This window comes from Podarcis melisellensis (genome assembly GCF_964234715.1).
Source record: "Podarcis melisellensis genome assembly, chromosome: 16".
NCBI lineage: Eukaryota > Metazoa > Chordata > Lepidosauria > Squamata > Lacertidae > Podarcis > Podarcis melisellensis.
The window spans coordinates 1,556,186-1,579,691 of NC_138533.1; the positions used below are offsets into that span (position 1 = coordinate 1,556,186).

Below are 23,506 nucleotides of genomic sequence, written 5' to 3' on the forward strand. Positions count from 1 at the left end.
ATGTTTGTAAGCTCCTTCACGCAATATTTCTCCTACGATCATCTGATAATTGTCCTTAGCATAAAATGAATTGTCAGCTCGTCCCATGAGAAAGCCAATCTATCAATATGACAAGGGGTCATTAAGCTGTTCACATGTTTTCTCAGAGAGGTCTTTAACTGAACTTCATGAGGGTGGGAAATTAGAGAAATTCTGAGTTTCCGGTTCTGGTTGTTTCACTTACATGTTTAAAATGCTACATTGAGAAATGGTTGCCGGTTATTGAAAGCTTTGGAAAACTATATATTGTTAGGGGCTGCCATCCCTGCCCCCATTGATCACCAACTGCCCTAACTCCCCCTCCACCTCCATGCCAACCCCTACCCACTTGCAACCACCCTATGGACCTCACCCTGGTAACCATCCCTCACAGTTGATTCAGCCATTTTGCCATACCTCCTTCCACCCCCAGCCCTCCCATCACAGCTCCTTCTACCCCACCTCCCTGCCACCTCAACCCTGTGTCCCATCCTCTCCCCATGATCCTACCAAAATCCCCCCATGTCCACTCCATCACGGATTGCTCCAGTCCCCAAATACTACTGCCTGGAACAGAGGGGAACGGAGGAGCAGAAAGTCTTTCTTGCTTTAGCTCCACGCTGCTGAGAGACTGACGGTGCTTTAAAGGGTGAAGCCAGTGGCGTAGTGTGGGTTGTCAGCACCCGGGGCAAGGCAAGTAATTTGCGCCCCCTAACCCTTGGATTTGCGGCCCCTAACCCTAACCCCCAGATGTTGCGCCCGGTGCGGCCGGCCCCCCCTGCACCCCCCACGCTACGCCACTGGGTGAAGCACCCCCAGTTTCCAGCCTCAATTCCTTAGAAGGCGTGGAAGGGACTCACTGTCTTAAACCCCGGAAAACCATTGCTGCCAGTCCGTGTAGACAATGCTAAGCTAAATGGCCCAGAGTTCTGACTCTGTAAGAAGCAGCTTTCTGTGTGCCCTGAGAAATTGTGTGAGCAACTTTTAACAGAAGTCAGGATGTTTCCCATTTGTGTTTTCCTTCAGGTATTTTTTTAAAAATGCTCTGCATGTCTGTGCACCTGTCCTTGATTTTCCATCCCTTAAGGATATGGTAATTGTTCACTGGCCCAAGCAGCATCTCTGGATAATTTAGGGTGGGAGGAAAGATTGCTCACCTTCTGGACGTGCCCAAGGATTAAGGCTTTCTGGGAGATGATCTATAATGAAATGAAAAAGGTATTTAAATATACTTTCCTGAAGAAACCAGAGGCCTTTCTCTTGGGCATGGTCGGCCAATTGGTGCCAAAGAAGGATAGAACTTTCTTTATGTATGCTACAACAGCGGCAAGAATTCTCATCGCAAAGCACTGGAAGACACAAGACCTACTCACCTTGGAAGAATGGCAGATGCAAGTAATGGACTATATGGAAATGGCGGGAATGACTGGCAGAATCCGGGACCAGGGAGAAGAGTTGGTGGAAGAAGATTGGAAGAAATTTAAAATCTATTTACAGAAGTACTGTAAAATTTTTGAATGTTGATGACGTTGAAATGAAATGAAGGGGTTCTAGTGATAAGGCAAAATAAGAATATGCAAGAATAGATTGGTATTAGATGAAAATTTGAAGCTATAATATGTGAGGAAAAATAATTAAGGATAAACAAATAAGATATGAATTTGCTGAACCAATTTGAAGCTATAATATGTGAGGAAAAATAATTAAGGATAAACAAATAAGATATGAATTTGCTGAACCCATTTCTAAATGGAATACAAAAAAGGGAGGTGTGAGGAAGTCAGGAAAATAAGTAAATGAACGGTGAGAAATTAAAAAGAGGGAATTTTGTTTTTTTAATTTTTCTTTTTCTTTCTATGTTAAACTTTGGTTTTTGTATTTTTCTTGTGTTTCTTGTTTATTGTCTTGCAACTTTTTTCTTGTTAAAAATTTAATAAAATATCATTAAAAAAAAAGATTGCTCACCTTTATGACTTTCAACTGCATGACGTTCATAATCCTGGCAGATTCTGCGCAAGTCAAACCAAGCTTTCTTTTGATCTGCCGGATTGCGGACCAGGCAGGTGATGATGGAATGGGAAGAGTCTTTTCTCCAGGAGACATGGAGATTGCTGCCGTTGTCAGAAAATGAGAAACTATCTGAAGCTCTCACGTTTTCCCAGGAGATATTGTATGTTCCTGTTTCATATGTCTGGCAGTTCAGGGTCACATCACATCCCTTTGGAGTCTTGATCAAATCATAATAGTTGATCCTTGGTTGTGGTGCTGGATCTGTTCAACACAAAAGTCATGTGAGGTTTGTGCCTCATTGGCTGTGACTAAGTGTGTAGGGCAGCAATGGGGGAACCTCAGGACCAGGGGAAAATGGACCCCCCTGGGCCTCTGTATCTGGTCCATGGGACTCTCTCAAGGCCACCCCCAGGCTGTTAAGATATTTATCCACCCAAGCTGCTCAGTAGTAGCACTATGGTTGTTTATATCATGTGAGTGTCTGAGGGCATGAGACAGGAAGTCTCAGGATTGTTGGAGAGTTTTGTTTCACTTCTGTGTGTGATGCTGTTCTGTACTGCTGCTGAGAGAGCACAGACATGCTGATGGGTTCTTTGTATATAGACTGTAAATAAAGTAGTTTAGATCTACTGATTGTCTCTTTCTTCTGCAATGAGATGCCAGAAGATGAGCGTGCTCCTCTCTGGAGAGAGGGGTCGCTTACCACCTGTCCCTCTGGACTGAGGAAGATTTACAGCCAGAGAGTGCCCATCGGAGAGATGTCCCGGTGTCTTGGGAAGGTGGTAGCCTTCTCGGGCATTTTTCCAACACAGGCATCCCCTCTGCTCCACACTTTGCTTGAGTGTGATTTGCCTTGATGGAATAATACAATCATAGAATTGAAGAGCTGGAAGGGAGCCCAATGATCATCTAGTCCAAGTCCTACAATGCAGAAATCCCAGCCAACTAATCCCTGGCGGCTGGCCATTCAGCTTCTGCTTAAAAGCCCCTAATGAAGGGGACATCCACCACTTTGGTTTGTGTCTTCCCCTCTGGAGCAGCAGAAAACAAGCTTGTTACTTTTTCTACACCGTAGCCCTTCAGATATTTGAAGATGGCTATCGTCTCACCTTTCAGTCATCTCTTCTCCAGGCTAAATAGTCCCAGCTCCTTCAATATATCCTTCAACTCTGAAAATGATGCTTGCTTGCTTGCTTGGATGGATGGAGGGTTAGACATGGGTGTGAGTTTGAGAGGCTGTGTAGATATTGGCCAACTCTACAAAGGTAAGAGTCACATTCATTACTCCGCCTACTTTCCACCCTCCCACCACCACCATGTGGCCCCAAGAAGATTCCCTAGGAGGAATTGTGGCCCTCAGTCTGAAACAGAGGTGTTGATGTGGGTGCTCAGTGGGGTGCTTGCGTGCGATGTGATGTCATGACATTATGTCGCACGCACAGCGCTCCGCCTCCACTTCCCTCTGCCCCCTGCCATGCCTCCGCTGACTCACCAGCACCATGGCGGTGACCGGGCCAGGGCCTCTGCCATGGGACCTCTGCCAACTGAGGCTGCAGATGTGCCCCGTCAAGATGGTGCCTATGTTGCTTTGTGTGACATCGCATGCACGGCACGTTTTTGTCACCCAGCTGGGATCCCACAGTCGAAATTCTGTGGGTCCCGAGGCGCCCAGGTCCCATCAGAGATGGTGCCTATGGTCTGAAAAAGGTTCCCCATTTCATCCGATGACCATCCTTTTCCATGCTCAGCTCCAGCACAAACTCAAGAATGGAGAAAAACAATTGCTTACCGTAAAGAGTCACGTTAAAAAAGTGGTCTTCAAACTGTTCTGCATCAAACCAGACACGAGCTTTATAGATTACAGCATCCCACCTCTCCATCTCCCTGATTATAAGAGTGGTCCTGTCAGCCATCAGCAGCCGACGTCCAAATATGTGCCCCGACATTACATTAGTCACAAAATCATTTTCCCCAAATAACCTATGACCTTGTAGGTTCATCCATGTTGCCATCCACGTGCTGAAATTTGACTTCTTCAGCTTCCAGTCTCTGAATTCACAAAGGCGATAGGGTGCTCCGCTTACAGGGCTAATGACGTCCCATTCGATTTTCTCCACTGGTTTCCCCGGGGGGACCTTTACAGGAAAGGAGACCTGTCCTCCCACGACTCCTTTCACATGCTGGGATGCATTCATTGATGCTTCACCTGTAGTGCCTTTGGGGAAACAAAGAGGGGCGCCAATGTTGTCTGCATATGGAATATATACCCCACTGTTCCTCCCAGAGGCAGGGCTAGTTGCTCCAGCACCCAAAGCGGCGCACATGTTGTGTACCCCATTAGGGCAGGGCTAGCCGCCCACGGGCGTGGGGCTAGCATCCCGGGGGGTGCACTCCCCCTGGGATGACACCCGAGGGGGGCTTCAAGGGCACCCACCGCACCCCACTTTCTTCACCAGTGCTTCCTCCTACAATTGAAAATATTTTTTGTTTAGTAATGATATTGGAAAGCTGTTACATGCAGATACAAGGAAACTCAGAAGGGAGGGACTAGAGGAAGTCAATCAATATGTACATAAAGTTGGGCTTTTAAAGAATTAAGTTCGTTTTTATCGTTTATTTGTTGTGGTGGTGGGTAGGATGATGTTTCTGTAATTGTTTTCTTCTTTGACGTGCTTTTTTGTTTTTGTTTTTGTTTGTTGTTCTGTTATGTGATATTTGTTATAATTGTGGAAAACCTAATAAAAAATAAAAATGAAGGAGCCCTAAGCAACATCTCTGTCCAGAATGTCAACGTGGGGGAGTCATTTTCAAAACAGTTACAGGCCACATTTATATCAAACTCTCCAACTTTTCTGAGATGAAAATAGGGGCGTTCTATTCAACATCTGTCTCATCCCCTATATATATGCACTGACAATAAGGGGGAAAGGGCAGGCCTACCGGGACTTACTTTTAAGCAAACATGCAGTAATAATTATTATTAATAATAATATCATTATTTATACCCCACCCATATGCTGAGTTTCCGAAGCCACTCGTCAAACAATAAAAGCATCCTAATAAAGGGCTGCCTTCAGATGTCTTCTAAAAGTCAGGTAGTTGTTTATTTCCTTGACATCTGCTGGGAGGGCGTTCCACAGGGAGGGCACCACCACCGAGAAGGCCCTCTGCTGGGTTCCCTGTAACTTCACTTATCACAGGGAGGGAACTGCCAGAAGGCCCTTGGTGCTGGACCTCAGTGTCCAGGCTGAATGATGGGGGTGGAGACGCTCCTTAAGGTATACTGGACCCAGGCCGTTTAGGATTTTAAAGGTCAGCACCAACACTTTGGTATTTGGTGCTTTGAAACATACTGGGGGCCAGTGAAGATCCTTTAGGACCGGTGTTGTATGGTCCCGGCGGCCACTTGCAGTCACCAGTCTAGCTGCTGCATTCTGGATTAGTTGTAGGTTCCAATTTAAAGGAGAGATATTTTCATAGTTTGTATAGGAGAAGAACGGGAGCCAAGGTAGCAGCAATGTTATGGCCCCAGCTTAAACCACGATTTCCCATGGCACAGAATCAAAGTGGGATCGCTTATTGCTATCCACAAGTGCCAAGGCTAAATAGGAGCACTTGGAGACTCTGTTATATAAGACATTCAAAGTCGTAACATTTTCTACCATATTTTGAAGGGCTAAAAAGAGGACACATTGGCCAACTTCTACATTTAGCTACGGATCACTATGACGACTCAACCCATGAAAAAGAGGGTGTGTCCTGGACAAAGAGGACATCTGGAAACCCTAAATTGTTCCCCCAAAAAAGAATCCTATGATCATTGTTGGTGCTGAGGTTTTCTTAAGAGATCCCCCTTTCCCTACACAGAACTACAACTCCCAAAGTGGTTCAACAACTGATCTCTCATCCTAATGAACACTTTAAAGGCTGGAAGCCTTTCAGGTCCCATTCTGATAGATTTGGCTTCAGCTGAGAACTGAATGGAATTCCTGCCTCCATGCCCACCAGTTTTGAAGGACTTACCAAAGGAAGAAGAGATCAGTAGGGCAAAGGTGAGAAAAACAGGAAGGCTTCTGTGAGTGACATCCATTGCCATTTTTGTCGGGCGACGCAGCAGGTCTTGGACGTGGTTCACAGAGTGAGTGGCAAGCAGAACGGAGTTGGTTCACCCTGTTTGCAGCACACTCCTTGGATTCTGCTCTCTGAAAGTAGCAATGCAGGAGAGAGTCTGGCGATATCAATAAGAGTTTTCTTCTGTCATTTCCAGTCGTTCCTTCAAGCAGGAAATCCTCTGCCAAGCCCTTCAAGAGAAATCTGGGGTTAGCGAGTACATATCAGTTACGTCACCTCCTTCCATGAAACCACGTGACCCCATTTGAAAAGCATCTGTGGAATATCAGCAACATTTAACTCTTATGCAGCCTCACTATCCAATAAACATAACGAGCTTTCAGATCTGCTCTCTGTTTTTAAGTGACGCTGTATATCTTTCCCTCTCACTTTTCGCTCCTTGGCTTTGAAGCCACTTACTGTTGAAACCAAGCAGCTGCTTTTATTATTTTGCAGTTACTTCTCCTGAATATTTTAAATGGTTTATTACCCAGAAACTCCCCACCCCAGGAGAAACACTTGTGAAGAGCAGCATTTATATCTGTGAATTAAAGCTGCCCTAAACCTTTTTGCAAGCCCTCTCAGCTCCAAGTTGCTCCAAGTTATTTTCTCCTGTAAAGGGAGGGTCTGCACAACAGCTGTGATTGCTAATAGCTTTCAGCATAAACCCCTCCTCTTTTTATTTAATGTACATTCTTCTAAAGCCACTCCAGTTAATGGTCCCCCTGTGTGATTGGGGAAGTGAGTTCAGCATAAAATGAATTATGCATTGTGTGACGAAAGGCTTCCTCATATCCTTCAGATTGTAGGATCTGAATCAAGAAGAATTTGGCCTTAAATTAAGCGTTGGTTGTGCTCCGAGCCCCCAAACCCATCCCTCATGGAAATAAAGACACAGTCTTTATTTAGGAGAAAGAATTTAATTTAAATCTTAATGGGCAAATTTTGGCCACAACTTTATTGAATACAGTGGTGCCTCGCAAGACGAAATTAATTCGTTCCGCGAGTTTTTTAGTCTTGCGATTTTTTCATCTTGTGAAGCATGGACTTTGGAACAGCTTCAAAAAGCACCAAAGTCTTCAAAAACCTCAAAAAAGGCTACGACACCGCACCACGTGCTATGAGTTGCTCCTCGAAGTGAATGCACAGTTTTAATAAAAAGGAAACAAACTCGCAAGACAAAGGAAACAAACTTGCAAGACGTTTTCGTCTTGCGAAGCAAGCCCATAGGGAAATCCGTCTTGCGAAGCAACTCAAAAAATGAAAAACCCTTTCGTTTTGCGAGTTTTTCATCTTCCGAGGCATTCGTCTTGCGAGGTACCACTGTACACAAATGTGACTGGTATTGACTTAGGCATTGGTATCAGAACTATATCTGGCTCCTGCCCCACCCTTCAGGAAGCCTGGAAGGGTAAACAACCAGCAGGGGGAGCTCTGTCAGTGTATATTGACTGGGTTCCCGGGGGTCCTGACATGGCCCTAGCCCCTCTCCAGGCTTCGGACGAGATCCAGACCCCCATATTCCTTTAACGGAATACCCTATTCATTGGAGGGGCAGGTGATGGCCCCCTCCCCACATTCCCCTAAACCAATGCCTAACCACCAAACCGTACAAAGTTGTGACGATTGCTGAGAGGTAGGCAAAAACCAAGTGGCCACAGCCAATCTGTCACACTGGGAAAAAATTATACCCAGCCTGCGTTCCAAAACAGGTGACCAACTGAAGTCCAAAGCAAGGCCAAAGGTAAAGGTCAAGGGACCCCTGACCATTAGGTCCAGTCATGGCCGACTCTGGGGTTGCGGCGCTCATCTCGCTTTACTGGCCGAGGGAGCCGGCGTACAGCTTCTGGGTCATGTGGCCAGTATGACTAAGCCACTTCTGGCGAAGCAGAGCAGCGCACGGAAACACCATTTACCTTCCCATCAGAGCGGTAACTATTGATCTACTTGCACTTTGAGGCACTTTTGAACTGCTAGGTTTGCAGGAGCTGGGACTGAGCAATGGGAGCTCACCCCATCATGGGGATCCGAACCGCCGACCCTCTGATCGGCAACTCCTAGGCCCTGTGGTTTAAACCACAGCGCCAAACGCATCCCAAGGCTAAATATGACCTAATTAACAGGTGGGTGGGCGGGTGTTCGGCAGCGTGAAGTAAAAGGAGGTTCCTACGTCACACTGCCAACCCCCAACCTTTGCCACAATGCTGACTGGCTAAAGGCCAGTGGCATAACTGTGGCACCACTAGCTTGGAGCAGGGCAAGCCCCACCCTCAATACAGTTGGGGAAGAGTTTCAGGGGCCGAGCACAACATGGACCCTCTGTTAAGAGGATCCAACTTGCCAAGCCCGTGCTTGCATAAACTCCGTGTGGATGAGGAGAAAGACAGTCCCTCTCAGGTTGTTGTGAGGTGTATATCTCAACACGCATGCATGTCCAGCAGGCTGGTGTATTCTGCAAACAATTCCGAAACAATTCCAAGAGGAAATCTCGGCATGGGTGTCTGTCATGAATATGTGTTTACGCTTAATCTTATGCTCCATAAATAAGCCACACACTCCAGGAAATAAGGAATACATGAAATGAAGAGAGACAGAATATATAGATGCTGCTTCAGGGAGACATGAGTATGGGGGCAGCAAATCATCCAATTCATACGCGCCTTAGACCTAAAGCGTAAAGGAATCTCTAAAATCTCTAACTACTCCAAAGCCCAGAGAGTGGTTGCAACAATGTGCCACAGACCCACACTATAAAGAGCGAAAATAAAGGAGGGAGATGTATATATTTGATCTTGTAACCTAATGGAAAAGAAAATCAGGGATTAGAATGAATGTGATAACTCTTTTACTCCTTGGTGTCATATCTATACAGAATCCAGTTCTTTTTTTTACAGGAAGGCATTATTAAACTTTGCTGGCACACAGCAGACTACTTTGTGGATTTTTTGCATTGTGCATTTGGAGGTCATGATATTTTCTTATACCATTGTTGTAGCCATGGGTTTGTGGTTTTTGCTTTTTTGGGGGGGCCAAACTCTCCTTCGAAGATGCCCAATGTACAGGCTCTTCTCTTAGCTTGTGGAAGTGACTTAAATACATGGACGATGCGTTTTGTGATTAAAAGGCCCCCTCTCGTTAGAGCTGCGCACTGGATTCGGCCAAGGCAGAAACCAATTTGGGCATCTTTGGAGGGACTCAGGTGTTGGAAGATATGGCTAAAGAGATCCACAGATTGTTGCTGAGATGGACCAGTGGTATGACTCATTAAAAGGCAGCTTCCAGTGTTTGGGAAATGATGGATAGCATCTATGCTTTCTTTGACTTTCAACAGAAGCATGGAGGCTTCCCATTCCTTCTTTTCCCTAGATAGGTGTGTGTGTTTTTAATGCTCTGTGTGCCTGGGTACCTCTCCTAGAATCCCTCAACTTTAGGGGTATCCCGAGCATCCAAAAGGATTCAGGATTCAGCACTTCTGGGTAGCAATTGTTGGGATACTGCCAGGGAGACGGGGGCATCAGGAAGGCCCCCCAGCTGGCTCCAGCCACCAGCCGGCAGCCGGACAATCACCGGCCTCCCTTGGAACAGCATTAATCAGCGACACGAGTCTCAGATACGTTTAGAGACCCGTGCACGCTCTGTCAGCAGAGTGAACAAATCTTCTCACAATGGAAGAGGTGGGCAGAGCCATGTGTAAGCATTATTTTACAAGCGTTTATTCAGCATAGTTCAGGAACAAAGGAAAACATGTCTGCTTCCCTTCGTCTCCAGCAAAACAGCAGCAAAGCAAAAGCAATATACAAAACGGAAGTTCCCAGCAGACTGCTGGAATGTAAACAGGCATGTGACACACAACAGTCATGCCTGTTCCCTTTTAAGGTGGAACGGAACTATATCCTAACAGCAATGTGAAGGTTAGGACACCTTTCTCTCATTCAACGCTTGTGCAGATTTTGAGCAAGTCAATTGAGGCTTCGTTTTGATCCACAGGATTGCTGACCAAACACGTGAAGGTGGAGTCCGGGGAGCCTTTTCTCCAGGAGACACAGAGTTTCCTGCTGTTGGACAAAAGCTGGTACTTAGATGAACCTCCTGCTGAGGCCCTGGAAAGATTGCCTCTTTCCCAGGAGATATGGTACTTTCCCTGACAAGGTACCTGACACCACAGGGTCACATTGCAGCCTTCTCGAGTATTGGAGTACACACGATAGAGTATCCATGGTACTGGCACTGGCTCTGTTCAACACAAAGAGAAGTCATGTGACGTTTGTGCCTCGGTGGCCATCGCTAACTGTGCTGCGCAGTGACGGAGAGACACGGACCCCCCAAGCATCCTTAAGAGGATTGCGCCCTGTGGTACTCCACACACCAAGGAGTGGCGCAACGACATCTCCCTCCCTAGTGCCACCCTCTGTCCCTGACCAGAGATAAAGGAGCACAGCCATTTTCGGGCTATGCCCTGTATCCCCACATCGGTGAGGTGGTGGTCCAGAAGATCATGATAGACCATGTCAAAGGCTGCTGACAAATCTTAGAGAATCAGCAGTCCCGACCCGCCTCAATCCAGTTGTCTACGGAGATCATCTGTTAGTGTGACCAGAGCCATCTCAGTCCCAAAACCAGGACAGAAACTGGACTGAAATGGATCTAAAGCTGATGTTTCCTCCAGAAACCTACCAAGCTGTTCAGCAACCGCGCTATTGTCAGGGAATGGTCTGGATCTGAAGAATGCAGTCGCAGGCAGATCAGTCTCTCTCCGAAGAGGAGGGGGAATATTTGTGCGTCCTCTGCCTCCAGCATTTTCAGAAGCAGAGAGACAGGCAGACACAGGCACAGAAGCTGAACAAATTAGGGAGGAGCTACCCAGCTATGAGATAATGACAAGAGATCCTTAAGGGAGGGGTAATTGGGAGACGCAGCAAGTGAGAATGTGGGGAAACCCCCCTCCCCACTCAGAGGTCTGAACGTATCAGAGAACAAAAGAGGCAGAGAGGGGGAGGAACTTCCCGTTGGAGTGCTCCTTGCTGCGGAAGTAGGGATTCGGATTCAGAGTAAGCAACTGCCCTCCTTGCGGAGAGCTGTGTATTTTGTGACTGCAACATGAAACCGTAATAAAAGGACTATAAATCTGTCAACTGCTCGTTAATTCTTATCTGTGAAGTTACCCAAGGGAGGGGAGGACTCTCTGAGCTTGAGAGCTGTAAGATAGACATGTAGAATGAGCACATGAGTCAAGACAAAGAAGTTCTAGTAAAGACTGGCCTCCAAATATTCCTAGAGTGCTCCCCGACCCCTTTGCTGGAATATTTCCTTTCAGTCTGATCCATTCATAGCATTTCCACCCCTCTTTTTCCTGCAAGGAGTTCAGAGTGATATACCTGATTCTCCCCATCCTTGCTTAATCCCCACAATAACCCTGTGAGGTAAGTAAGGTTGAGAGGCAGTGACTGGCCTCCAAGGTTACACCCAGTGAGCTTCGTGGCTGACTGGGAGGATTCAAACCCTGATCCATTTTCAGGTCCTAGTCTGACACTCTAAGCACCACACTGGATGTATGCTTTCTTTGGTGCAGCATAGAGGTGTGTGCATGCATGTAGAAGCTACCCTACTCTACAAAGTTATAATTCACATTCATATTTAGCTGTGATTCCTTCAATTGGGCCAGATGACCTTCCAACTCTACAATTCTCAGATTAATTTATCTCCCCCCCTCCTTTTCACCTCTGATCCCTCCAAGCTCTGGCATGTGGCCCACCAGAAAACTGCCCAAGAGGTAATGTGGCCCCCGCCAAGCTGAAAAAGCTTCCTCACTCAATCCCATGGCCATCCTATTCCATGCCATGGCCATCCTATTCCATGCTGAGCTCCACCCCACAAACTGACTGGGATGGTGAAATTAATGACTTACCGTAAACAGCAAGGTTAAATTTGTGCTCTTTAAACTGCTCTGCATTAAACCAAACACGCGCTCTATAAATTCCAGCATCCTCTTTCTCCAGAAAACTGATATTCAGCATGGTCCTATTAACCAATGCCAGCCGATCTCTAAACAAGTGTGTGCCATTTAAATCCCCACAAAATATGGTTTCATTGTGGCGTTCAGTCCAGTCACTGAGATTTGCCCTCATCCTCAACAGGTTTTCAGCAGTCTTCTGCTCCAGTTGCTTAGACCTGCTGCTGATATCCAACTGCTCCAGTTTCCCAGCTTTGACCACACCAAGGGAACAGGGCTTTCCATTTGTGGGATGAAAGAAATCCCATTCGATTTTCTCTACTACTGCTGCAGAAGATAGCTTTAAGGGAATGTAGACTGATCCATTCAGGACTCCGTTCACTTGATGGGGCGAATTCTCAGCTGCTTGCCTTAAAGTGCCTTTAAGGGAGTAGGAAAATATTGGTTATTTATTGAATTCATACCCCACCTTTCCTCCTAAAGAAGCCCAGAGCAGCAGACCTATCTGCAAGCCAACAATTTACAAGAGGTAAAGGTAAAGGAACCCCTGACCATTAGGTCCAGTTGTGGCCGACTCTGGGGTTGTGGCACTCATCTTGCTTCACTGGCCGAGGGAGCCGGCGTACAGCTTCCAGGTCATGTGGCCAGGATGACTAAGCCACTTCTGTTGAACCAGAGCAGTGCACAGAAACACCGTTTACCTTCCCACCGGAGCGGTACCTATTTATCTACTTGCACTTTGCCGTGCTTTCGAACTGCTGGTTGGCAGGAGCAGGGACCGAGCAACGGGAGCTCACCCCGTCACAGGGATTCGAACCGCCAACCTTCTGATCGGCAAGTCCTAGGCTCTGTGGTTTAACCCACAGCGCCACCCGTGTCCCTAAAAGGGGGTAGGACACTCTAAAAAATAAATAAATACATGAGCCCATCTATGCCATACATTCAATCCTTGGAGCTGATTCATTTAAATGGACGTTTTTCCCCTGCCAAAGAATTCTGGGAACTATAGCTCATTAAGGGTGCTGAGGGTTGTTAAGGAGTCTCCCAACCATTCTCCTCATAAAGTTGCAATTCCTAGAGGGTCTAGCAGTCAATAACTCTTCCCGGCGCAAATTTCAAAGGACAAAGTTCAGTTTCTGTACCATTTCAGAAAGTGTGATTTCGAAAGATTCAGCATAAATGCAAACTGAATGGACTCTCTCCTTCTCCACCTGCATGCCAGCACTGAAGGACTTACCAGAGACAGAGAAGGTCAATAGGCTGGAGGTGAGAAGAATCAGGAGGCTTCTGCAAGTAACCTTCATGTTCGGTCCTCTCTGGGAATGCAGTGAGCCTTTGGTGCGGTGTGTCCCATAGAGTGCGTAGAGAGGCAGAGTTGGAGCTCCCCAATTGAAGGCCACTGCTTGGGCTCTGATATCTGGTGGAAACAACGCAGGAGAGAGTTGCTGGTATTGCCACCAGGAGTTTTATGCAGGAATAAGAAACTCTGCGCTAGGTGCGCATCAGCATCACAATGCCTTCAAACATGGAAGCAGCTATCAAGCCCTTGAAGAGAAACCTGAAGATCATTTTTTGAGGTTGAGGACAACTTAAATACAAATGGTGTGGCGTATTTTCTCTTCTGTGGAATTCCTGGACAGCAATGTGAAACTTATGAGTCAGCGGTAAACAATCCTGAATCCCTAATCAGGATCATCATCGCAGGAACACCATTGGTTTTTAGACCTGCTCCCTCTATTTTTAGCGATGTTGCGTACCATTTTTCCTGTTTCACTCACTGGTATTGATACTTACCTGTGTTGAAACCGGGGTGCTGTTTCCATTCTTCTGTGCTTGATGTTTCATTGTATGGAAGTTTCCCCCAAAGGAAGCACTCTGCTGAATGGGCAGCAGAGATCAGTAGGCTAAGGGTGAGAAGGTTGCAGAAACTTCTGTCAGTGTCACTCCTGGTTGCTTCTTGCCGGGAATGCAATGAGCCTTGGTTGTGCCTGGTACAGAATGAGAATTGTTAGGTTGGGGGGGGGCAAAAGGGTCATCTAGTCCTACCCACAGCAATCCAGGAATCCCTGGCAGATGGCCATTCAATCCCTGCATGAAAACCCCCAATGATAGAAGCAGTCCACAGAATGGGTAGGGGGCAGGAGTTCTCTCTCTCTATCTTTGGGGGCTGCTTTTTGCAGGCAACAAGACAGAAGAGGTTCTGGAGATGTCACCTACAGGGTTCTGCTGTCATTTTGAGGCATGGGAAGATACACCTCAGCTTCAGCATGTTAGTCATCAAGTATTAGGTGTCTGGGAATCTGATTCCCCCACGGCAGGTGGCCAGGTTTAAATAGACAAGAAAAACTCTTATCAAAGTCTTTTATTCAATATTCACAGAGAGAGGTTTAGAAAGCCAGCCTCTTGGAGTAATGGCATTGCTCAGAGTAATCCCCTCCCTACCTTCCCATCTCAATCGTCAACAGCACCAACCCCCTTACAGTGGCTGCTTAAGACCACTTGTCTCTTAGCTCTTTGCTCTCCTACTTTCAATGCTCGCCGGGTTCTGGGAGAAGGGGGGGTCTGGAATGCTTTCTAGTGACAACGTGTCACCCAGCTGCTCCAGCTCTGCTTCCCGCCCACACCTCTTCTCCCATTATTTCCTAGCTTTGCCCCTCATCTATCCCTGAGCCATGACCTTCTGCAAACCACTGTTTTAAATCTATACAGTGATACCTCGGTTTAAGAACAGTCCTGTTTACGAACGATTCGGTTTACGAACTCTGCAAAACCGGAAGTAGTGTCCCAGTTTGCGAACTTTACCTCGGTCTAAGAACGGAATCTGAACAGTGGAAGGGCACCAGCGGTGGGAGGCCTCATTAGGGAAACCACCCCTTGATTTAAGAATGGTCTCGGTTTAAGAACGGACTTCCGGAACAGATTAAGTTTGTAAACCAAGGTATGACTGTACTGACTTCCTCTTCTCTCGAAGTTTCAGGAGGAGGGACAGGACGGTCTCCACCATTCCTCCTCAGTCCGTTCCCTTGACATCAGGCCATTGAAGAGGAATATGGGGTGACTTTGGGGTTGCAAGAACCATATGACCTATTTCCTCTTCCATGCAATCACATGACAGCGATTCCAAACTGTGAGTCAGAGATCAGCAGTGTGTAACCCGCAGTCAGCCTCTCTATCCCATCAACGGAATGAATATTTAGATGTGCACCCTCTATTTTTTATTTTATTTTTAAGAAATGCTGTGCCTCTTTCTGCCCTGTTTTCCTCTCTGTTGTTCATACTTATTCTTGCTGAAACTGGGCTGCCGTTTTATTATTTTGTGGTTTTATTACACAGAAGTTTCCCCAGAGGAAACATCGTGATTGCGCAGGATTTATAAATGCTGTTATTCAATAAGTAAAGCATTTCTTAGGTTTCCTTCACACTTCCTGAAACAGCCCCTGAAAGGAAACAGAGCTTTCCTTAGAAATCTGCACTACCTCAAATTCTGCAGGGCATTTCTCCAACCGACAAATGTCTACAAAATTGTGTAAAATTGTGTAATTTCAGAAAAAGTGGGCCTGAGAGTGCATGGATGAGTGAAAGCAACACGCAAAAGGGAGGAAATGAAATCGAGTGCTTTGCAACTGTAGTTTCCACTAGCATCTGGTACCTGGAGGTAGACTGTTTCTATAAAGGGAGGGTCCACATAACAGTTGTCATCCCTAAAATCTCTTGACAACAGCTGCCCCTGTTTGAATACGCCCAACGCTCTTTTGAAGCCACTGCATTTAATGGTTCTCTAATGTGATTGTAGAAGTGAGTTCAATATAACATATTTTTCACTCTATAAGACGCACCCGACCATAGGTCGCACCTAGTTTTTGGAGGAGGAAGACAAGAAAAAAATATTCTGAATTTCAGAAGCCAGAACAACAAGAGGGATCGCTGCGCAGCGAAAGCAGCGCTCCCTCTTGCTGTTCTGGCTTCTGGTATAGCTGCGCAGCCTGCATTTGCTCCATAAGACGCACACACATTTCCCCTTACTTTTTAGGAGGGGTAAAGTGAGTCTTATAGAGCAAAAAATACGGTAAATGAATTTACGCATTGTGTGGTGAAAGGCTCTCTTTTATCTACTGGCTTGTAGGATCCAAATGATCTAGAAAGTGGGTTTAAATTAAACTTTAATGTGCACTTGCATAAACTCTCTGTGGATGAGGAGACAGACAATCCCTCTCAGATGGTTGTGAAATGTATGTCTGAACCCACATGCATGTTCAGCACCTGTGTTTATTCAAGGGTTGGATTCTTGTGCTGGAGTCAGTATGCATGACTGTTATGAATATGAGTTTAGCCTTAACCTTATGCCCCATAAAGAAGTTACACACTCCAGGAGATAATTTTTGGTGTTGGAATCCATGTGTCTTGAGAGATAGTGGTGAAGTCAAAATACAGCACTGAAATGGCCTCCCTGGGGTGCAAGCCTGGGCAGTATGTACAGAGGTCCTGTGATGCCCAGATGCCAAGACACCCCCAGCCCCCCAGGCCTTGCTGATGCTCATGGGGTCCAAAGAAAAACAGAGTGCCAGGAGTGCGTGCAGGAGCCAGGCCCTGGGACCAGTAGGGTTTCGCAGTACTGGGGCCTTCCTAACTTTGTTCTGGAGAGGCAAGGTGTGACTGCACAGGTGAGGCTGCTTGGTAACTTGCTGCACTTGGTGGCAAGAGCCAGGAAGGGATATAAGGTCAGCATTTCCCTTCAGCTCTTTGCCACTGCAACATGTTTCCTGCCTTGCTGCGTTTGGCTTCTTGCTTCCTGATCCTCGGACCTAGGCTTCTTGACTCATTGCTCCTTGACCTTTGGACCCTTGACTTCATGACTCCTTGCTTCTCGACCCTTGGACCCCTGACTTCGTGACTCCCTGCTTCCTGATCCTCAGACCTTGGCTTCTTGACTCCTTGCTTCTCGACCTTCAGACCCTTAACTTTGTGACTCCTCAGACCTTGGCTTCTTGACTCATTGCTCCTCGACCCTTGGACCCTTGACTTCGTGACTCCCTGCTTCCTGACCCTCGGACCCCTGGCTTCTGGACTCTCGTTCCTGCTCCCACCCCACCATCTTGCCCCCAGTCCCGACGTCCCCTGCCAGGACTTTAATCGCCCGTAATCAGACCGTGACACAGAGCAATATGTTTGGCACCAGCCTGGTTGCCGGAGTTGCCGGAAGGAGGCGTACAAGGCACCATCCAAATGCCTTAAGGACTTTGCTCTGGATTTACCCCTTAGCCTTTTCTTTTCCCAAAGGTCTTTAACAACCCATCTCTCTTCCCAGTGCAAAATTTCAGCTCCCACATTGCTTCAGAAAGCGTGGTTTTGATAGATTCAACTCAAATGCAAACTGGATGGAATTTCTCCCTCCTTCCTAGATTTGGAAGGGACCCTGAGGGTCATCTTAATCCAATCCCCTGCAATGCAGGAATCTACTAGATCATATGTGAGAAATGGCCATCCAGTCTCTGCTTAAAAACCTCCAAGGAAGGAGAGTTTTGTTGTTTCCCATGCTCCCTAATCACTAGTTGCCCCACAGAAACATAAAGAGTATATGTTTGACTAAACATACTTGCACCCCGGGCTTTTTTCCACTTGGAACTCTCCGGAACAGCGTTCCAGCACCTCTCAGCTGGTCCCCAGAAGTGTGGGGAGAGATTTGACCAGCCTCAGCAAAACTGCCTTTGGGCTCTGAGGTGGGTCTTCTGAGATAAGTGCATTCTGGCACCTTTTTCGCTAGGAAAAAAAAAGCACTGCTCTCACCAAATCCACACCATTGAATAAACAGGAGGAAACATAGTGCTATGGGCTTATTCACTTGCAAATAAAACTAAGTTATGACATATTAGAAAACACTCATCTTTTGCACTATGTCCTCTAGGAACTTTCGCACCATTATTTTCCAGAAGAGGGTTTTGCAAGACTTTTGAATACCGGTAACCTAAGCTGTCTAAACCAAACACCTTCTGAAATTTGCTCTCAGTGCTGCTACAGGTGTGAAATTAGTTCTTAATTTTTTATTTTTTTTTAGCTCTCTATCTGCATCTATATAGAGATTTTAAGGAGCCAGAACTTTGTAGAGCCCATTTTCCCACGGTGATAAAAATAGAAGACAAAGAAGATTGAACACAAGTATTAAGTGCACTTGACTGAGGATGCTTCCTCATTGACCACATGAGGGCACTCCGACACTACAATGGGTAGAGAAAATACAGCAAGTCAAACATTTTTGGGGGGGCGGTGTGGAACTGAGGATGACATGAAGAAATAGACCCAGTAATTAGGAGAGACTGTGCTTCCTAAACACACTCTCTCTCTGTAGTCCCTGAGCTAAGGAGGTAAAAACTAGGCTACTCTACAAGGGTAAAACTCAAAAAAAATTGCCCTCCCCATTTTCCCCTCTGCCCCACAGTGTGTGTCCTGTGGAGTGAGTGGGAGGCCGGAGTTGGTTCCCCTTGCTTGCAACCCAGCCCTTTTGGCTCAGCTCAGACAGAACAGATTCTCGTAATGTCATGAAGCGGTACCTGCTAATATTCCAGGGCATAGGAAGCCTTACAGGACCTTGTGAGGTAGTTCCCCAAGCAACAGAAGTGTGCACATTAGCAGAAAGTGTGCATTGGGAATGCCTTGGTTAGTGAAAACAGCACACCAAAGGTAGGCTGTGAAATCAATAATATAATAATAATACTTTATTATTTATACCCCGCCCATCTGGCTTAGTTTCCCCAGCCACTCTGGGCGGCTTCCAATCAAGTGTTAAAAACAATACAGGATTAAATATTAAAAACTTCCCCAAACAGGGCTGCCTTCAGATGTCTTTTAAAGAGAAGATAGCTGCTTATTTCCTTGACATCTGATGGGAGCGCATTCCACAGGTCGGGCGCCACTACTGAGAAGGCCCTCTGCCTGGTTCCCTGTAACCTCACTTCTTGCAATGAGGGAACCACCAGAAGGCCCTCGGCACTGGATCTCAGTGAATGATGGGGGTGGAGACGCTCCTTCAGGTATACAGGACCGAGGCCTGTATACCTGTGTATACAGTGCTCTTCAGCTGCCTGCAACCCTTGCATCTGATATTAGATGGTGGAAGAGATGGGTACAGTTTGCTACCGGTTGGGTTGGACAGCCCAGAATGATCCATTGGCTGTATGGGGTGGGGCATCAGTTGTAGTTCAGAATATGTGAAAGGCATCAAATTAGCAAAGGCTTGTAGGAATAATAAGGGGATGCGGATGACACTGTGGTCTAAACCACAGAGCCTAGGACTTGCCAATCAGAAGGTCGGCGGTTCGAATCCCCGCGACAGGGTGAGCTCCCGTTGCTCGGTCCCTGCTCCTGCCATCGAGTCCAACCCCCTGCCAAGCAGGAAACACCATCAGAGCACTCCTGACATATGGTTGTCAAGCCTCTGCTTAAAGACCTCCAAAGAAGGAGACTCCACCACACTCCTTGGCAGCAAATCCCACTGTCGAACAGCTCTTACTGTCAGGAAGTTCTTCCTAATGTTTAGGTGGAATCTTCTTTCTTGTAGTTTGGATCCATTGCTCCGTGTCCGCTTCTCTGGAGCAGCAGAAAACAACCTTTCTCCCTCCTCTATGTGACATCCTTTGATATATTTGAACATGGCTATCATATCACCCCTTAACCTCCTCTTCTCCAGGCTAAACATGCCCAGCTCCCTTAGCCGTTCCTCATAAGGCATCGTTTCCAGGCCTTTGACCATTTTGGTTGCCCTCCTCTGGACACGTTCCAGTTTGTCAGTGTCCTTCTTGAACTGTGGTGCCCAGAACTGGACACAGTACTCCAGGTGAGGTCTGACCAGAGCAGAATACAGTGGCACTATTACTTCCCTTGATCTAGATGCTATACTCCTATTGATGCAGCCCAGAATTGCATTGGCTTTTTTAGCTGCCGTGTCACACTGTTGGCTCATGTCAAGTTTGTGGTCAACCAAGACTCCTAGATCCTTTTCACATGTACTGCTCTCAAGCCAGGTGTCACCCATCTTGTATTTGTGTCTCTCATTTTTTTGCCCAAGTGCAATACTTTACATTTCTCCCTGTTCCCTCTTCCATGGAATCCTGACAGCATTTTGAAACTATGATTCAGAGGTAACTAATTGTAGGGATGAAAAGGTCACCTAGTCCAACTTCCTGCTATGCAGAAATTGCAGCTAAGGAACAGATGGCCACCCAACCTCTGTTTAAAAACCTCTAGTTCACCACATCCATGGAAGTCCATAGAGTAGGTGGAAGACTGTGCTGGCTCACTCTACTTGCAGCTGGATCTCTAGAGCTTTTTTAAATCTAGCTACTTATGAAACTTATCTAGAAAATCAGTTTCCTGGATCTGGTCCATGACCACCCACTCAAGGGCCTTGCCCAAGAAGGGGAGATGGGCAACTAGCTGGTAGTTACTTAGATTTCAAGGTGTTAGGAACCCAACAGGATGCACCCCATCTTCATTGCCCTAGCTGTCAATGCATCAAAGAGAAATTTTTGGATGCCAGGAAGGTGATAGTAATGAACCACATGACGTCTTTACTCTTCCATGGAATCACTTGGCAGCGATTCCGAACTGTGAGTCAGAGATCAGCAGCATTTAACCCCAGTCAGTCTCGCTATCCCATAAACAGATCGCCTTCCTCCATTTTTTGTGACACTGTAAATCTTTCAGTCCTGTTTTCCTCTTTGGCATTGATTCTTATTTCTCTTTTAATATCTGGAAGCCCCTTCCCGTAAGGAAACTGACTCAAAACCTTTTATAACTGCTGTCAGTCAAGGAATGAAACAGTCTTCATGGTTTTCCAGGACATCCTTAGAAATCTGATTTAGATGAAAAGATCTTTCTGACAGTATGAGATGTTTGAGACAGACTTCCGGTCGGCGCCAGCGTTAATGGCGGTCCTTGCTTCGAGCTCCGAAGCAGGACTGCTCCGTGAGTTCGGGTCTGACCCGCTACGGCGAGCGGGGGACCCCTAAAATCACAGGCGCTGAAGCCTGTGAACAAGGAGATTCGGTGGGCACCTTTGCGCCCCCCGGTATCGCGAAAGAGCCTTTTTAAAGGCTCCGGAGCGGCATCGGGTGTGAGCGCGGTGCTGAGGATCGCAACCCAGCTCACGGAGCGAAGCCGCGTCGCCATTGACGGAGAGCGCCGATTCCTTCCTGAAACTACCGATTGGAAACAACACCCGTGAGTAAGAACAGCAAATAAAGGGAACGGGACTTTAAAATTTAAGAAGATTCGGCTGAAAACGGGATAGGCAAAAATTAAGGAAGTCTGCCTCCCGGAACTGCATGATTGACTGAGCAACGAAAAGAGTAAGCTGTGCTTAAAGGGGACGCATTTATGCTTTTTAATCCTGTTAAACCTGACATCGGAAGAGGACCTCCCCCCCCAATGAGCAGGAGAGGGGGGGAAGAAATTTGACTTAATTTTATCTGCTTAAAGAAAGGAGTTTTGAACGGGAAACTTTCCACTGCCGATACCTCTGGCCAGGCTGCCGGAGCAGTGAGCGCCTGAAGTGAACTGTCAAACTAGATTGAGGATACAAAGTAAGATTTATCTGAAATAAAATAACGGGACTTTAGTGGACAAAAACTGTAACATTTTAAATTGCAACAAAGTAGGGTTTTTACTTGGACTTTCGCTTTTGGAACTTTGTATGGCTATTTCTTTCCCTGTTTTCTTTGTTTTCGTACTGGATACAATGTACTCCCTCTAGAGGCTTAAAAGAGAGACTGCTGCATTGAGATAGAAACAGTGGGATTTTCCAACTGCAACTGTTCCTGTGGGAACGACCTTGAGATATGAGCGGCCCACTGGATGAAATGTCAACAAGATCCAAAGCAAAACAGGCTCAGGCTCAAAAGAAAAGAGGCTCCTTGACAGGAGCAGCAGCAACACAGGAAAGAACAACAACGGTATCAATGGATTCCATGACACAGGCTCTACTCAGGATAAATGAATCTTTAGAATCACTTACTAGGCAAACTACAGAGAACTCCAAGAAATTGACTGAATTGACAACAAGATTGGATTTGAACACGACAATAATATCGACTAATACAGATTCTATAAATCGTTTAATTCAGGAAAGTACAGAGACGAGGAAAATAGCTGAAAGCGCGAGGACCACGGCCGAGGAAACCAAAGGGAAATTTGTTCCTATTGCAAAGAAGGTACATGAACATGATGAAGCCCTGGCCCTCATGGAATTGGAGAGGAAAGGCAAGAATTTGAAATTGAGACTGGTACCTGAGGAGGAGGAGGACAAGCTCGGGGAATTTCTTACAGACAAGTTCCAAGAATTTTGGAGCGAAGAGTTAGGGGAAGAGGAAGAGGATTTTACAATAACTACAGCCTTCCGGATCGGCAGAAAGCAAGGCAAGAAGCCAAGGGATTGCTTAATTACTCTCAGATCCAAGAAAGAAAGAGACAGAATATTGAATCTACACTTCCAGAGGGCATTGGTTATCAAAAATTCCCAAATACAGATCTTTAAAGATATTCCTAGATATTTTTTGGAGGTGAGAACACAATTTAAAGACTTAGTCGACCTATTGAAACAAAATAACATTCCATTCAGGTGGGAATTCCCACAAGGGTTGTCCTTCAACTTCAAAGGGAAGAAAATCAAAATAAAAACAATTCAAGACAAAGAACACTTTTTGGAGAGAAACTCTGAGGACTTTCAGAAAGGAACTGTAGAGAGGGAAACACTGGATATTACAAACCTATCGTTTGGATTGAACCCAGCACCGACTGACGAGGAACAAGAACTTGGAGCAGTGGGTGGGAAAAATACCCAATAACAAAAATGTCCCTGCAACTTCTGAGTTGGAACTGTAATGGTCTAAACCATCCCCGGAAAAGAGATCAAGTTTTTCACATATTAAAGAAAGAACAGCTAGATATAATCTGCTTGCAAGAAACCCATATTGCCAGGATACACAGGAAACTCTTGATAAATAAGAGATTAGGACTGGAATTTGTTTCCTCAGACAAAGTTAAGAAAAGAGGGGTGGTGATTTATGCCAAGGAAAAATGGGAACCAAAAATGATCTTCAAAGATGATGAAGGAAAATACCTGGCAGTAGAAATTCAAATTCAAGGAGAAAAGATCTTAATTGTTGGAGTTTATGCACCTAATGAGGGGAAGGCAGAGTTCTTCAAGAAGTTGCATGAGACTTTAATGGACTTTATGGACTTTAAAATTATAATGATGGGAGATTTCAACAGAGTTGTCTCCACAAACATGGACAAGGCACAAAGACAAGTAATATCTAAGGACGGGAGACTACCAAAGACCTTCTTTGAACTCACTGACACCATGGACTTGATCGACATTTGGAGAACGAGGAACCCTCTGGAAAGAGAGGGAACCTTTTTCTCGGA

General features: G+C 46.2%; 2 protein-coding genes and 1 long non-coding RNA gene across 3 annotated transcripts; all 3 read right to left on the bottom strand.

The window, feature by feature from the left end:
* Positions 1–827: 827 nt before the first annotated feature.
* LOC309359250 (uncharacterized protein) lies at positions 828–6,362 on the bottom strand. The gene is made up of 4 exons (XM_081892710.1): positions 6,052–6,362; positions 3,818–4,243; positions 1,984–2,289; positions 828–1,175 (listed from the first exon to the last, which is right to left on the bottom strand). Exons 1-4 carry the CDS (start codon positions 6,122–6,124, stop codon positions 1,150–1,152), a joined length of 831 nt encoding a protein of 276 aa, XP_081748836.1. The 5' UTR covers positions 6,125–6,362; the 3' UTR covers positions 828–1,149.
* Positions 6,363–9,829: 3,467 nt separating this feature from the next.
* LOC309359187 lies at positions 9,830–10,983 on the bottom strand. Its single transcript, XR_014163768.1, has 2 exons — positions 10,813–10,983; positions 9,830–10,371 (listed from the first exon to the last, which is right to left on the bottom strand). It is a non-coding gene; the product is annotated as an uncharacterized lncRNA (long non-coding RNA).
* Positions 10,984–10,994: 11 nt separating this feature from the next.
* Positions 10,995–13,898, bottom strand: LOC309358882 (uncharacterized protein; the record flags this gene model as incomplete). Its single annotated transcript, XM_081892150.1, has 4 exons — positions 13,883–13,898; positions 13,326–13,505; positions 12,044–12,508; positions 10,995–11,002 (listed from the first exon to the last, which is right to left on the bottom strand). Exons 2-4 carry the CDS (start codon positions 13,390–13,392, stop codon positions 10,995–10,997), a joined length of 540 nt encoding a protein of 179 aa, XP_081748276.1. The 5' UTR covers positions 13,393–13,505; positions 13,883–13,898.
* Between the last annotated feature and the right edge of the window lie 9,608 nt (positions 13,899–23,506).

Coding starts and splice junctions, on each gene's coding strand:
- LOC309359250 (XM_081892710.1), bottom strand. CDS start 6,124: ATGGCAATGGATGTCACTCACAGAAGCCTTCCTGTTTTTCTCACCTTT. Junction 2,290..3,817: donor TTTTAACGTGACTCTTTACG/GTAAGCAATTGT, acceptor TGTGTTGAACAG/ATCCAGCACCACAACCAAGG. Junction 1,176..1,983: donor TGCAGTTGAAAGTCATAAAG/GTGAGCAATCTT, acceptor CACGTCCAGAAG/GTGAGCAATCTTTCCTCCCA.